The following is a 14,444-nucleotide window of genomic DNA, read 5'->3' on the forward strand; positions in this document are numbered from 1 at the left end:
ACATAACGCCCTATCATGACGATAAGTGTTTGACCACTGTACAAATAACGAGTACAGTTGATCCCTTGTATTACCTGTTGATAACTCCCGGAGTATGCCACATTCTGAAGGAAGCCTTAGTCAGAGGGGTGAAGATCACCGTGGCAGTGACGCCATGGCGATCGGAATTGAGCGACGATCGACGGCACGGCATCGATGTCACCGGATAGTCATACCCCCACGCTCCCCGTCCGGTTTTGTATGAATTGGCACCGATCGAGTCCACGCCGTACTGACATCAACTAGTCTTACCGAGGAGAGATGCCTGGTGCATGAAGACATTGATTGATCACCCAGCAAATGATGCAAGATGCAACGAACACCTGGGGGTCGCGGAGTGATCATCCTGTCCAAGGTAGTCGTGCGGTGTGAGCTTTTCTGTACGTCAGTCGCTGGCTATGATTTACTGTATGTATGATAGATGGAGGATCTTGACGTAGGGACTGGATGTACCTCAAATCTCCAGGGATTGAGTTAGAGAGTGGTGTTTTTTTTTTTTTCAAAGGCTACCACTAGGGGTCGATGTACACAGATAAGAGTTACCGACACTGGCTACGGTAGGTACTAGGTACCTAATGAGTGTATTTATAGCAGACCAATCGGTAAACTGGAACCCTGCACACTGCCATTCATGACTGCCGCAGATTGTATGCAGGGCCTTCCTCTTGTGTTGTGGTACTCCGTATGGATACACCCCTGAATGATCAATATCTTACCAGTAATTACCAGATAAGAGCGGCTATTGAAAGCGTAAAAGTGGGAACCTGACCATACAGGAACGATAAAATAAAAACAACAATTGTTGTTGATCGCCTCTCCCTCAATCTTCCCTCAACTCTCTCTTCAGGCTCCAACTTTTGTGTCCCACTTGGCCCAGGGTCTGGAGTCTAATCTAGACAGTACTAGACTACCGCCATCTCTGTCTCTCAGTCCTGTTTTCAGACTACTGCATTCTCCGCTCATTTGTTTCGTATCCAATGAAGTTCAATGCAAGATGGCTAATCGTCAGAGCGGCCCATTGAGGCTGTCTACGATGTGTACAGCCATTGCACATACAGTGAAAGTCCACTTCAGCCACTCTATGCTAGTATATCTTAGTCCAATCCCCCCCCGGGATTCTGGTCTGATTAAATTTGAAAATTTTTCCACTTCTGGTTCCTACCGTCCACCAGTGCGTCGCTTCATCCTCCCCGCAGCCTGAGCGAAGCAGACGGGCGTCCAATGAATCTCCTCACCGTGCTGAGCACGACCATTCTACTATCCACGGTCAACGGCAGCTCGCAATCCGACACCCAAACACAGAATGACACTTCGCACTTCTCCCAAACCACCAAATACCCTCTTCCCAACGTGGGCAACGTAGCCGCCCACGACCCCAATATCCTGCGCCACGATGGGGCCTACTGGCTTTTTAAGGGCGGTGTCCACCTCCCCATGTACAAGGCCTCCAGCATGTCCGGGCCCTGGACGCAGCTCGGCACCGTCCTCGACGGCGACAGCATCATCCCCAAGCAGAACAGCAGTCGCCCCTGGGCGCCGACCGCCATCGAGTGGAACGACACGTTCTACTGCTTCTACTCGATCAGCAAAGCCGGCAGCCGTGACAGCGCCATTGGTGTTGCGACCTCGACAACGCAATTGGATCCGGGCAGCTGGACGGACCACGGCGCGCTGATCAACACCGGCCAGGGCAATGGGTCGGATACGGCCCCCTACACGGACTCGAATGCCATCGACCCGGCCTTTATCGAGGAGCAGACGACGGGCCAGCCTTTCTTGTTGTATGGGAGCTACTGGCACGGCATCTATCTGGTACCGCTGGATGCGGACCTGCTGTCCGTCAAGGCGCCGGGGCAACCTAATGCAACGACGACGAACCTGGTCTATCAGCCGGATGGGAAGGTGAAGCCGGTGGAGGGGTCATTTATGAGCTACCGGGAGCCTTATTATTATCTTTGGTTCAGTCATGGCAAATGTTGTGGGTTTGACAATGGGTTTCCGGCTAAGGGAAAGGAGTGAGTTCTGCTCTGAGGGTTCTTTCTGAATGGATCCGCGTTGATTGCTGACTACGCTGGGGCGGGGGGAGTGAATAGGTATAGCATTCGGGTTGGTCGGTCGCAGGATGTGAGAGGGCCATTCGTGGATAAAGATGGCCACCAGTTGATCGATGGAGGCGGGACGGTGGTCTATGGCTCGAATCATGGATCGGTTTATGCTCCCGGAGGGGTGGGTGTTTTGTCGGGTACAGATGGGGACTCGGATGTTCTGTACTATCATTACCGTGAGTTGGCTTTTGGGTGTCTCAGGAGTGGGCTAACCCCCATTGGTAGTCAATACTTCGATTGGATTCAAGGATACTGTAGGTGAAGCTCATGCTGTGCAGTGAGACCATGCTGACCCCGCTCTAGGATGCGCAGCTGGGCTGGAACTACCTCAAGTATCAGGACGGATGGCCAGTCGCTCACTCAGGGTATGTGTTTTCTCCCTGCTGGCCATGACTGTGCTAATGTCGAATGCAGAGACAACAGCACCGGAACGAGCGAAAGCAGCGGTGGCACGGTTCGACCGAGCTATCTGCTACATATTCTTGCATTCAGTATGATGTTCTTGCGCCTTTGATCTAGCGACATACTAACAATGCACCTAGTTACTTGGGGCTATCTTTGGCTGCCCAGTTGGTGAATCATGCTGGCAGACTTGATAGATGATTACCCGTGCAGATAATCTTAGATGATGCATGGCGACACGAGATAACACGAATGAAACGACAAATAGACCTGCTACACACTAGATACCTGGCATCTAATTCGCAAACAACATATAGCACATAATTTCCACCAAAGTCGAATGCATACTCGGCATTGAGACAGCATGTACAATCTACACGAACTTGAAGTCACGGATCCCAGCCACCGTCCACAATCAACACCTGCCCCGTGATATACGAACTCGCATCGCTCAGCAGGAACACCACCGACTCTGCCACCTCCTCCGCAGTACCTAATCTCGAGAAGACGGTAGGCATTGCATTCAGTGTTCCACCCTGGATCTCCACCGCTTGATCCAACAACGGCGTCTGAATCGAGCCCCTAAACCGGCAAATACATAGCTTAGCGAGTCACATCTAAACCCAACCAACCCCAACCCCCATAACCACGCAAAAGAAAAGGAAAATCAAAACCTACGGCGCAACAGCATTAACCCTCACCCATCGGCCCCACCTCCTTAGCCACACTCCTCGTCAACCCCACCACCCCATGCTTCGTCGCCGAATACGCCGCATGGCGCGCAAACCCATGCAGATCCTGGGTACTCGCCGCATTGACCACACTGCCTCGCCCCGCCGACTGCAGGATCGTGCGTACCTCCGCCCGCAGACAGTACATTGCGCCGGCCATGTTGGCCGCGCCATCCAGGCGGCCAAAGTGCGCGACGGCTCGCCCGATCCAGGCGTCAACGGCGGGACGGTTGGTCATGTCGAGGGGCGTTGTGAGGATGGTGGATCTCTCTGGTTTGGTGGTGGTGGTGGTGGTGGTGGTTTGCTGGGCATTGGCAGTCAAATTGGAGACGGCATTCTGTAAAAGCGGACCTCGGAGATGTCAGCCAGAGATAGACGCGCGCCGTGGGCGTGGAGCTACTTGGCGACTGCGAGACCATTGCCTGAGAGGCCGGTTATGGCGTAGACTTTGTTTTGGGGGGTCAATTCGGTTCCCTTTGTTTTGGTTTGGAAAACCCGGTTGAATGAGGTTGAGATAGTAGATTGGGTCGCACTGAGGGCTACGGGGGCTTGGTTGTTTGATGTGGATCTCCGAGGAGAGGGATGTATGTAGTATATAGACCGGGTATATATGGGTAAAGTCGAGTGAAGCATGCTGCCATGTGCCCCGCATCGTCCATTTAGCCTTTTTGCCGTGGTTGTTGAACTGCGTGTACTATGAATAAATGCGGCCGGCATGAAGGGGTTGTTTACTACTAAGTGGTGGTGCTGAATGGAGTGCCTGTACTGCGAGTGGTATCTGGGCCATGTGTTGATTGGGTTGCGTCTACAGCTTATCAACCTCCCTCCCCATCAAACAAATCAACTGGAACCTACACCTACAGCAACACATCCGTAACTACACTCTCTGCAAGAGAGAAACGATCAACACTGAATCTCCTGTCCTCCCTTGACCGAGAACCTCACCTCAGCCCCCGCACTCCTCCCCTCCCTCACAAACTCACACCAAACCACCGTCCCATCCCCATCCCACCCAAAACTCACCTTCCCACCTCCTCTCACCCTCACCCCCTTTACCTGCCCTCCACCCCACGCCCTCGGGATCGCCGGTCCCAGCACCACCTCCTGCGGCCCCTTTTGCGTCCCCTCCAAAGTCTCATAGCTCCGATCCCCATCCCTCACCAACATCTCCAACACCGCACCGACCACCCCGAAGTTCGCGTCCGCCTGAAACGGCGTACTACCGCCGTACAGACTCAGCCCGTTTCCCGCGAAATTCTCCTGCACCGCGAGCGTCAGCTCGGCGTAGGCGTTGGCGGTCTCATTCAGTCCCGCCCAGCACGCGCTGCGCCAGACCTTGGCCCACCCCGTGTTTTGGTCCTCGGTGCCGTTGCCGCGGGAGTAGAGGGTGGTGGCGACGGCGTCTGTGACGGTCCGATTGGTGGCGTAGACACTGGAGATGGAGGAGCCGGGGTACCAGCCGTACAGGTTGGAGAGGTGGCGGTGGGTGTCGTTGCGGGTGTCGAGATCGAGTTTCCATTCTTGGATTTGCGACCAACTGCCGATGAGCAGGCCGGGGGAGAGGCGAGGGAGGGCTTTGTGGATCTTTGTGAAGAGGGTGGCGTCGGTGGCAGTGGGTTTCGAGGGTGGAGTGGTCAGGAGATGGGTGAAGAGCTCGGCGAGGAGTTGCTGGTAATGGGTGCAGCCGAATGTCTGGTTGGTTGTCAGGTTTATTTATTGGTTGGGAGCGGGGAAAAGAGGGCTTGTGGGCGATACTAGGGAAGGGAACTCACGGTAGGGCCATGTTCGGGCGAGTTGCATGGATTAACGACCAAGGTGCCGTCATGGAAGTATTCGTCTTCAACAAGCTGCGAGAGCCAGAACTCCGCTACCCCCTTAAGGATCGGATAGCCTGTGTCTTGGTACCAGGCTTCGTCCTGGCTGTAATCGAAGTGGTCCCAGACGTGGTGGGCGAGCCAGGCATTGGAGACGGGGTAGTTTGCCCATTGCGCGTCGTTCTTCATGCTGGAGATATGACAGAAGTTGGTTAGCCTCTATAAGTGAAGGATTGACAATTGTTTTTCTTTTTGAACGGGATAGAGGCAAAACCCACGCTGTATGTCCGAATGTGTTCATCTCGTCATGGGTCACCCAACCCTCGCTTGTCCCGTAGAGCAGCTCCGCCGTCTCTGCTCCCCGCGGCATCCACGTCTCCGTGACATATCGCCATAACGGCTCAGTCAGATCTCCAAGCCCCGTCTGCTCAACCGCCCAGTGCGCCATCTGGAGGTTGATATTGGCATGGTAGTCTCCGCTCCACGCCGGAGAGTAGGATTCCGTCCACAGACCCTGCAGATTGGGTGGAAGGCTTCCCGGCCGCGACGAGGAGATGAATAGGTATCGGCCATAGTCAAACAGAAGGTTCTCGATAAAAGGATCTCCGGGTAGAGTATACGAGTTGATCAACTCCGTGGTAGGCTTGCTGGAGGAATTGTTTGTGTCTGGAAGGGAGAGTTCGAATGCGCCTGAGATCACTTGAAAGTCTTTGAGGTGTGCCGATTTCAGTTTCGAAAACGACTTCTTGGCTGCGCCGACAGCCGTCTGAAGCACCTCTTCGTAGGGGTCCTCTCCCCGGAATGAAAAGCCAGCGGCAGCGTTGCCCTTGGACGCATCGTAGTTGGTCCCTGCCGCGAAGACGAGGAATACTTCACGTTGCCCCTCGGGGACGGTGACCGTGGCGTTGAGCTGTGAACAAAGATCGCTCGAGGTCCTCAGTCCCGGCACAACTACACTCGCTCGGGCATTGTAAATCATGCCGATGGTAGGCTCGGTGACGCCGTACAGACTAATGCTGCTCCCTTGGCAGGTGACGTTGGGGGTCGGCGACGAAAGTTGATTCTCCAGCCCGAAGGTGATCGCCGGGAGGGATCGATTGGATGCTAGTCGATAAACACAGACTTGATCCGGATACGAACAGAATGCCTCCCTGCGTGTTGTCAGTCAGTCCAGGGATACGGAAGTGCAAGTGCTTGCTGTTACCGCGACAGTGGTATGATGACACTTGCCTTGTGATATCGACATTCCGCGTCTTGAACTGATCCTGATAAACACCCGATGCCAAGTCAAGGCTTCGCCGGTAGCTTGACACAGCTCCTAAATCCCCCAAGTCAACGGTCAGGTTTGCCAACACCTGATAAGAGCCATAATCCGGAAAGTCTCCATATAACGCGGTCACATTGCCGGTTCCGTTCTGAAAGATCCAGTCTCGAATTCCAGGCAAAGCATCGGCCTTGGAGACATTAGGATTGCCACCAGAATATGCCTTGAATCGGACTCCAATCAGCGTTATGCCCATACACAATGTTTCCTATATCTATCAGACAGGACAGAATAACGCACTGGATTCTCGAAAGGACCTCCGCGCCACAAGGAGTCCACATTCAGGTTGACAATCTCCTTGCCGGGCAGGCCTATGGGCATCGCTTTCAAGAAGTCAGCATCCAGATCAATACCAAATACTGGCAAAAGTACCCCCAAGCCGGCCATTGCCTAAAGGAAAGGCCGTGGTGATGATACTGCTGTAATTTCCCGGTGAATCAGACCATAGAGATTTGGCTGCCACCAGAGGCAGCATCAAGACACCAAAAGCCACTAGTGATCGCATTGTGAGCTGCCGCAGAAGTCTCGACTTGAGCACTAATTCAAATGGAAAAGAGGGAACGGTCGATTCATATGGCATCCAATTCAGCCGGTGATGCGTCGACATCCTCATCATCCTGTCGCATTTGCGGGGATCGGACCATTTGATCCTGCGGGAAAACTAGATTACATGCAGGTTGCAGCATAAGACCGAGAGGGGTCCAGTCGTATTATTGGAGGAGTTATCGGCCAGTGATGAGTTGGTGTGCAGATCGGCGCAGTTTGGCGCGGTGCTAAACTGGTTAACCTGCTTGCTTTTTACCGGATTTTAGCGAGACTCCGCAGTTGCAATTTGCGGGCGATCACGCTCGAAGACTGAGGCTGGTCACAATGGTGGATTGTACTGTGGTGCTAATAATGCTATTGTATGCTGCCGGTAACTACAGCCGACTCCCTGCTGCAGTCGCATTGGCCTTCTTCCACATCTCAATCCGGCGTTCGTGGCCTGCGTTGAACAAATTTACCCAGGACTGTTCAAACGGAGGCAGTCTCCGCCCCGGTTCGCCCTCCTTTGGCTCGCCCGCCAGCTCTCGGAGTTGCTCAAAATATTCCTCGAATTCGGGATTCACCATCAAAAAGCCCGGTCCATCGCCCTTCTTAGCGATCCGATCCTGCTCCCACTTCTGTCGCTCTTCGTGAGGCGGTAGCTGAGCCTTGCCTGCCAGCACCCGTGCTGCGGCCACAGCTTGCCATTCAAAAATCTTAAAGGTCAATCCAGCGCCAACCTATTGCTGTCAGCAGAATCCAACAGATCAGGTAGACACACGTACTCCACCAATGAACATCAACGTTGGATCTTGTCGATGGAAGACATGAAGATACACATCAGGAATACGATTGTTTCTCATCGGAATGTCGGGCAGGAACGGCAAGGTCCAGGTAAAGCCCGTGCCAAAGATGATATAATCGACGTCTGAGACCGAGGTTCCGTCCTCGAAGTAAAGAGTTCGCTCTCCATTCTCGCAGGCAACCCGCGCGATCGGTGGCCGACGCTCAATCTGAGGATGCTTGAATGCTTCGTCTCCAAAGTAAGGGTTGTATTTACCGCGGACCACAGCGTAGATAGGTGATTGGGCCGAGCCAATCAAGCTAACAGCAGTGTCTGCCGCAGACACCGAAGCTCCAACAGTGACTACTTTCTGTATACCATCATCAGCAATGCTCCGTTTGGTGGCAACAGGTTGCTCACCTTGCCACGATATCTTTCCGGGCCCCGATATTGTTTCGTGTGTAAGACATGCTCGGGGTACTTTTCTACGAACTCCTTGAGGCCTGGAATGGCCGGTACGTAAGGCACCGCAAAATGTCCGGACGCGACGACTAGGGCGTCAAAAGATTCGCTCCACCAATAGTCCTGTTCTCCAGGTTTCCCCGCCCTCCGGAGAGTCAAGACCCATTGTTCAGAATGCGGGTCTTTCACGGCAGATTCGACGGTGGTGTTGTATTCAACAAGGTCTTGGTAGCCATTTCGATTGAGCAGATCTTCTACATATTGGCGAATCACCGCATGATGACGGAACGGCGTATCCGGCCCGTGAAGACCGATTGACCATTCTGAACGAACGACTGGGATAGGCTCCTGAGAATACCCCATAGTCGCGGCGTCCACATTGGTATGTAGGTTCGGATAGACGTGGGAGTCCGTGAAGCGATGTTGCGATGTCGCTGGTGTGTATTGCGGTAGATTGGCAGGAATCGGCAGCGGAGCATCAGCTATTCTTGCCGAAAGCTTCTCGACATCAAGAGGGACAGCTTTCTCCTCAGGCCGTGCCACCCTGTTGATGAGGTCAGTTTCTGCCGCAAACTGCAGATAGTTGCTCCCTGTGGCCCAGGGCTTAACTTTGAGCGTACCAGCATCCACCTGCCTTTTCCTGTCGCTCAAAGACACGGATACGGTCGAAAGCTTTCTCCTGCGCCAGAGCATCGACTGCAATGGCGCCAGCCGGTCCCGTGCCGATAATAGCAACGCTTTTCACTTGCGGCATTGCGATGTCTAGCCGTCGACTGTGGGCCACAAATATCTACACCGTGTGTTGGGCTCGAGTTGGAGGTAGTAAATACTAGTAGCACCTTCGGAAAAATCTAGAAGTTAATGCTCAGTCAAACGTTCAAAGCGTATGTGAATTGGCGCAAAACAAAAACAAAGGCTGTGAGCAATCATGGCGCCGAATTGCATCAGCATGGACCACTGATATAAGCGACAGTGACATCATGACATGACTGCCACATTTCTTATCAGAGCCCAGTCCTTTATGTTTGTTCCAGACTTACATTGTTCTCCGCTCAATTTCTGCTCTATTAGTGTCTCTGGTAATTGAAACCTACCCACGGTGGCGTCTATCGGGCAAAAAAGCAGTCAATCCCATTTTTCCTAACTTGTAGTCTGATTGGACGGTGCCTGATTGTGATCACGTGCGAGGTGCTGTGTCTGGCGGAAAGCAGTGTGATTGGATGGTAGCCGAACAACTCTCGGCCTTGTTCCGAGCAGGTGAAGCCGGCCATTGATCAATACTCCCAAGGGAGTTACGTCTGCCTTCTTGACATCGTACAGTTGCGATCAAATTCCCTTCAAGAAGGGGATAGGACATAGCGGAAAATACAGCAGCAATCAGAAAATTGATATTGGTTGGTGTGACAAGGGACTGTCAAGGCGCGGCGCGAAGGCGAGACAAAAAACGTCGAACAAGTGATCCGATTGTTTCCGGTATGCACGTTTCAGGTCGTCACTGAGTTTCAACCCTCGATAGGCGGGGGACGATGTTGAAGTGAGCAGTCGGCAAAGGTGACGTGACCGACTGTTGACAACATGCTGCGCCCAATGTGGTCTCATGGACCGAACCCTGAAGACTGATCGGTGAGGGGATTGCCATTCCCGGCAGTATTGATGAACGCTTCAACCTCAAGGCAGGTGACTCATGTATGAGCTTGGATTGATCAAATCCATGTGCTTTTAGCCGAGGATACTGGCTAACTGTACTTGCCTCGCGCGAGGCCGAGAAATGCCTCCGAGGGGACTCTTTGGCACGAACTGTGGCTCTATGTCGCTGACCAGATTATGCTCATCCAAACCATCAAGACGGGATGTTCTAACGATGTCGACAGCAAGGCTCGACTCATTGCGTAGTGATAGGCATTGAACCGATCATTGCGGCATGTTCCTGGCGCATTGGGAAGGATGATCGTTTCCTGTAACGACCAGGTACTCCTCACTTTAGGTTTCCAATGCCTTCTCCACCATCGCTCACAAATTGGACTTGATGCATTACCGGCCGTTTGACCCTGGATCGACCGACCTAAGAAAAGTTTAGGCGTTGGTCCCTGATCAAGAATCTCGTTGACATATGACAAGCCGGCTCCTCTGCAGGATTGGTGGTACAATGCGGTATCTTCTCCGGTCGTTTGATCACGGTTGAACGGTGTAGGTTGGACCCGTTGTGAACCTAATCTCATGTTGGTCACTAGCATGAAATGAAAGATTCTCCGTCTCATCTAGAAGATTTCCCTACGCGGTCGAAGATACACATACAAGGCCGATACTGCATAATGTGTGGTGAGGGCGTTGGACCCTCTAGCTCATACAATTGATGTTGGAATTCAGTCAGCTATGACGAGACGCAGATAGCTGAGGACAAGGAGATCAACGCTAGCATTGGTAGAACACTCTCAAGAGATTGCCATCCTGAACAAGTGGAGTTCATCGAGAATGCGGAGGGTAGTGGGAGGTGGAGAAGGTGGAGGGGGGCATTAGTGATGGAGTCAAGGCCGGGCGGAGGAAGGCTATCTCGTGCCTCAGGCAACGAGGCACCACGCGGGTGGGATCTCCACCTACTCTCCCTCCGCCTCCTCGTCTTCCGCTCTTCTTCCGCCTCAGGGCGAGATCCACTGCACATGTCTTCTTTTTGAGTCTTGACTACTCACCCACTGGAACGAAGACCCCGAGTGCGTCCTTCTTGAAGTGCCCATGGCACACCCTGCAGTGTGCTATTCTGGAGGCTGCTGAATTGATCTTCTTCGCCTAGCGTCTTGACCCACTACTTAACCAACTAGAGCACTATCCATCACTTTACCACCCTCTGTCTGAGATTCGTCCAAGACGTTATGGGAGGTAAACCACTGGCGGTTCATCCATCCCCGTTTGCTTCTTTGCAATCTCAAGGGTTCATGACACTTCAGTGGGATATGTGATTCCAGATCGAAGAGCCCTTCACCGATATCGACTGGGTCCTTCCTCCCACATCCTTGTTGTCCACGCCGATCCTCCCACTCGACCAGTGCAGTGATCTAGGTGGTAGGGACCCTGGAAAGGGACGACGCGTCGTGCAGGGCTCTGCATCTTCCGGTGCAAGGCAAAAGATCCATGGATGACTGAAAGAGTGATCTGGAGGATGTTGCGGACTGTTGCCATTGATTGGTCAGCGGGTATCTATCTCCGATTCGGAGCTCCACCGACAACCATTGCAAGCTCACTTTAAATCCAACGGCTGAGAGGAAGACTTTGGGTTGGCTCCTCTAGGCCGGCCAAATCCCGCATTTCCTGTTCGTCCCCCAACTCTATGTGATGAGCCTGTGCACCTTGGGCTTTCTCGGCAAAGCGTCTCGTCCTTCATTGGCCACCGGAGTGCGATAATGTCTGCGGTGGGCATACCCTGCTTCAATCCTTGCGTGCTTAGCACGAAACCTCGTTTTTGGGCCTTGCGACCTGTCACGTCATTCTAGCTTTGAACCCGCCGAACTGAAGCCGAACTCCACCACCGTCTCACCATAGTGGCAGTCGAATGGTCGTCAGGGTCCTGCCAGACTGTGACGACCTGCGACTTCGGCACATCGAAATCATTGTCCAGCTGCGGGTCAAGGCCCAACTTCTCAGGCTTTCCTTGATCCCGTCAGAATAATGTCGGCATGTACCTGGAGGAAATGTCGTAGCCAATTCCCGATTCTAGTTCTGGTTCATAGATGCCCTTTGCGGAAGAACTGCTTGTTGATCTTTCGCCTCCGAGACTGCATTGTGTTCCACCCAGATCTATAAAGGATGCATGAATTCCCCTTCAAATATGTCCTTTGCAATCAAGCTGCAGTGCTCTCTCAGTCGAATCCGGTATTTCTTCAATTCTTCCATCGTTCAATACTTTCGCTTTTACTTCATTTCTCCTTCGCTTCAAACAAGCAACAATCAAATAACATGAAGCTCCAGAACGTCGCTCCTCTGTGCCTTGTGGGCTGCGCCCTGGCCCTGCCCGCCAACGTCGATAAGAAGAGACAGGATCTCTCCGACCTGCCATTCCCTGTTCCATCCGGGTCTGTGCCATCTGGGCTTATTCCCTCTGGATTTCCACTTCCTTCCCAGGGCCCAGGTTCCGAGCTGCCCACCCTGACGGTCCCCCCAGCCTCTCCTGTCGGAAAACGCCAGGACTTGACGGATCTTTTGCCCTCAAGCATCCCTCTTCCTTCTGGATTGACGGACCTTCTGTCCCAGTTGGGGATCACCCTGCCTTCAGATATTCCTCTGAAGAAGCGCCAGGATTTGTCCAACCTTCTTCCCTCCGGTATCCCGGTCCCGTCCGGCGTGTCCAACATCCTCTCTGATCTGGGCATCACCCTCCCTTCGGACTTGCCGTTGAAGAAACGCCAGGAACTCGAATCCCTTCTGCCTTCTGGCACGCTCCCTTCTGGTCTTCCCATTCCCACTGGGGTGACTGATATCCTGTCTGATCTCGGAATCACTCTTCCCTCCGACCTGCCCATCAAGAAGCGGCAAGACCTGTCGGCAATCTTCCCATCGGGCATCCCTATTCCATCTGTGGCGACGGATATCTTGTCTGGTCTGGGCATCAATCTACCCTCGACCTTGCCCCTGCAAAAACGCCAGGACTTGGAGTCACTGATTCCCACTGGCATTCTGCCCTCTGGCCTACCGATCCCGACTGCAGTTTCCGGTGTCTTGTCTGACCTGGGTATCGCCAAGCGTGACGACAAGGCGCCTGAGGCCGTGCCCGCTGGTGTATTCTCTGCCACCAATGCCACCCAGCCCAGCAGCAGCAGCCTGCTCAAGCCAACCGGTGTCCCTCAGCAGCCTTCCAGCGGCGGTGTCGTCGAGCCCCTTGTCCACACCTCCAACTCTGTTGCAAACTCGACTGAGCCCGTCCGCAGCACCACGGCGCAGCCCTCTGGAGCCGCTGCGCAGCCCATCGTCACTCCTCTTGCCATTTTCCCGGGCTCCCCTGAGATCCCTGTTGCCTCCCCCAGCTCTTCGGCTTCGGTCCGCAGCGCTTTCCCTTTCCGTGCTTAGATAGGATGTCTCCTGAGTAGGAGGTATAGTCGCGCAACGGTATCACGATCTACAATGGCTGCAGTCCAAGGGTGATATCTTCTATGCTGGTTGTATGACTCGATATGTACGAATGGTATGGGTAGGCAGGTCCTAACTGGGCGGCGTTGTTCTTGTTTGTTGCTTTCGATGTTCATGGTTGGAGTATCCTTTTGCGGTTTTCTTCGCGGAGGAATTGGTTGCAATGTATCGAAACACAACTAACCTAGATAAATTTAGATAGTATTGGTTTTCAATGGTATTGCTGCGTTCTCTGATTGTTGGTGCCTCTTGGCTGCTGCCCGGCGTCAGCTGGGGAACATGCGACTCGTAGTGGAACAGGGGGTCTAGTAGCTGAATAGAATCCCTCCTTCGTGAACTTACGTATTATCACTGTGGATAATCAGGTAGTCAAATATGAATTGCCACTAGTAATTACCGTTGCCAGCAACTGTTCATAAATATTGACAACCATTGACTCTGAGTTTATGATCTACTTCAGGCGTAGTTGCTAACAAGTATACGTACTTCCTACTAGTGCTGTTGAAAATATAAATAACTGCTATAGTTTGTAATCCTTGTCGATCACAGTTGCCAACAGTCATTGGTAATTTTTCATTAGGTATTCCACTAGTTAAGAACTATTTTTGGACTTTCACAGACTTTCCGGGGACTCATACGCGGCTTCTTATAACTATTTACAACCTTCTCACGTCATCTTATAACGGGTTCCTACTAGTTGATGAAATACTGCTTCCCCCCCCCCCGCCTACCACCAAGCTTTTACTATGTAGCTTGAGCTGTACATATCATGACGAATTATTTGGACCAAATGTCTACACACAAGTACGAAGTTCCACGAGAGGTGGTAAAGGGCGGCAGAGCCGGAAAGGGTGCTTAGAAATCGACGCTGGGTAGTCCCTAGAATTGTATATTGAAGGTTCAGTTTCCTTGAATCCTTACGGCGCAGGTTAACTTAACCTCAACGAAAGGATAAGAGGTGCGGTACTCGGGATGATATTGTCAATTGACTCGGGCGCTGTCTGCATCAGATGAAGTCTAGGTTTGGGGGCTGAACATCTGTGTTTCATCCAGTATCTACGAGGATCAACAGCTGAACCAGGATGGAGTTTTCATCGTTGAATGGGAAGTTCATTCATTTCATTGCCACAGGCATAGCCGGTC

The 14,444-nt window shown here is 52.7% G+C and overlaps 3 protein-coding genes across 3 annotated transcripts; 2 read left to right on the top strand and 1 right to left on the bottom strand.

Annotated features, from left to right (window-relative positions):
- Positions 1–1,131: 1,131 nt before the first annotated feature.
- On the top strand, positions 1,132–3,078 carry BP01DRAFT_224381 (endo 1,5-alpha-arabinase). Its single transcript, XM_025571167.1, has 6 exons — positions 1,132–2,054; positions 2,133–2,320; positions 2,370–2,398; positions 2,448–2,509; positions 2,559–2,635; positions 2,687–3,078. Exons 1-6 carry the CDS (start codon positions 1,261–1,263, stop codon positions 2,719–2,721), a joined length of 1,185 nt encoding a protein of 394 aa, XP_025426259.1. The 5' UTR covers positions 1,132–1,260; the 3' UTR covers positions 2,722–3,078.
- Positions 3,079–3,236: 158 nt separating this feature from the next.
- BP01DRAFT_387490 (uncharacterized protein) lies at positions 3,237–8,940 on the bottom strand (the record flags this gene model as incomplete). Its single annotated transcript, XM_025577744.1, has 11 exons — positions 3,237–3,614; positions 4,301–4,969; positions 5,050–5,281; positions 5,370–6,242; positions 6,316–6,578; positions 6,656–6,738; positions 6,788–6,907; positions 7,347–7,680; positions 7,726–8,094; positions 8,145–8,730; positions 8,807–8,940. 11 exons carry the CDS (start codon positions 8,938–8,940, stop codon positions 3,237–3,239), a joined length of 4,041 nt encoding a protein of 1,346 aa, XP_025426260.1.
- A 3,194-nt stretch (positions 8,941–12,134) lies between these two features.
- Positions 12,135–13,241, top strand: BP01DRAFT_370026 (extracellular proline-rich protein; the record flags this gene model as incomplete). Its single annotated transcript, XM_025576579.1, has 1 exon — positions 12,135–13,241. One exon carries the CDS (start codon positions 12,135–12,137, stop codon positions 13,239–13,241), a length of 1,107 nt encoding a protein of 368 aa, XP_025426261.1.
- Positions 13,242–14,444: the final 1,203 nt, after the last annotated feature.

This window comes from Aspergillus saccharolyticus (assembly GCF_003184585.1).
Source record: "Aspergillus saccharolyticus JOP 1030-1 unplaced genomic scaffold BP01scaffold_74, whole genome shotgun sequence".
NCBI lineage: Eukaryota > Fungi > Ascomycota > Eurotiomycetes > Eurotiales > Aspergillaceae > Aspergillus > Aspergillus saccharolyticus.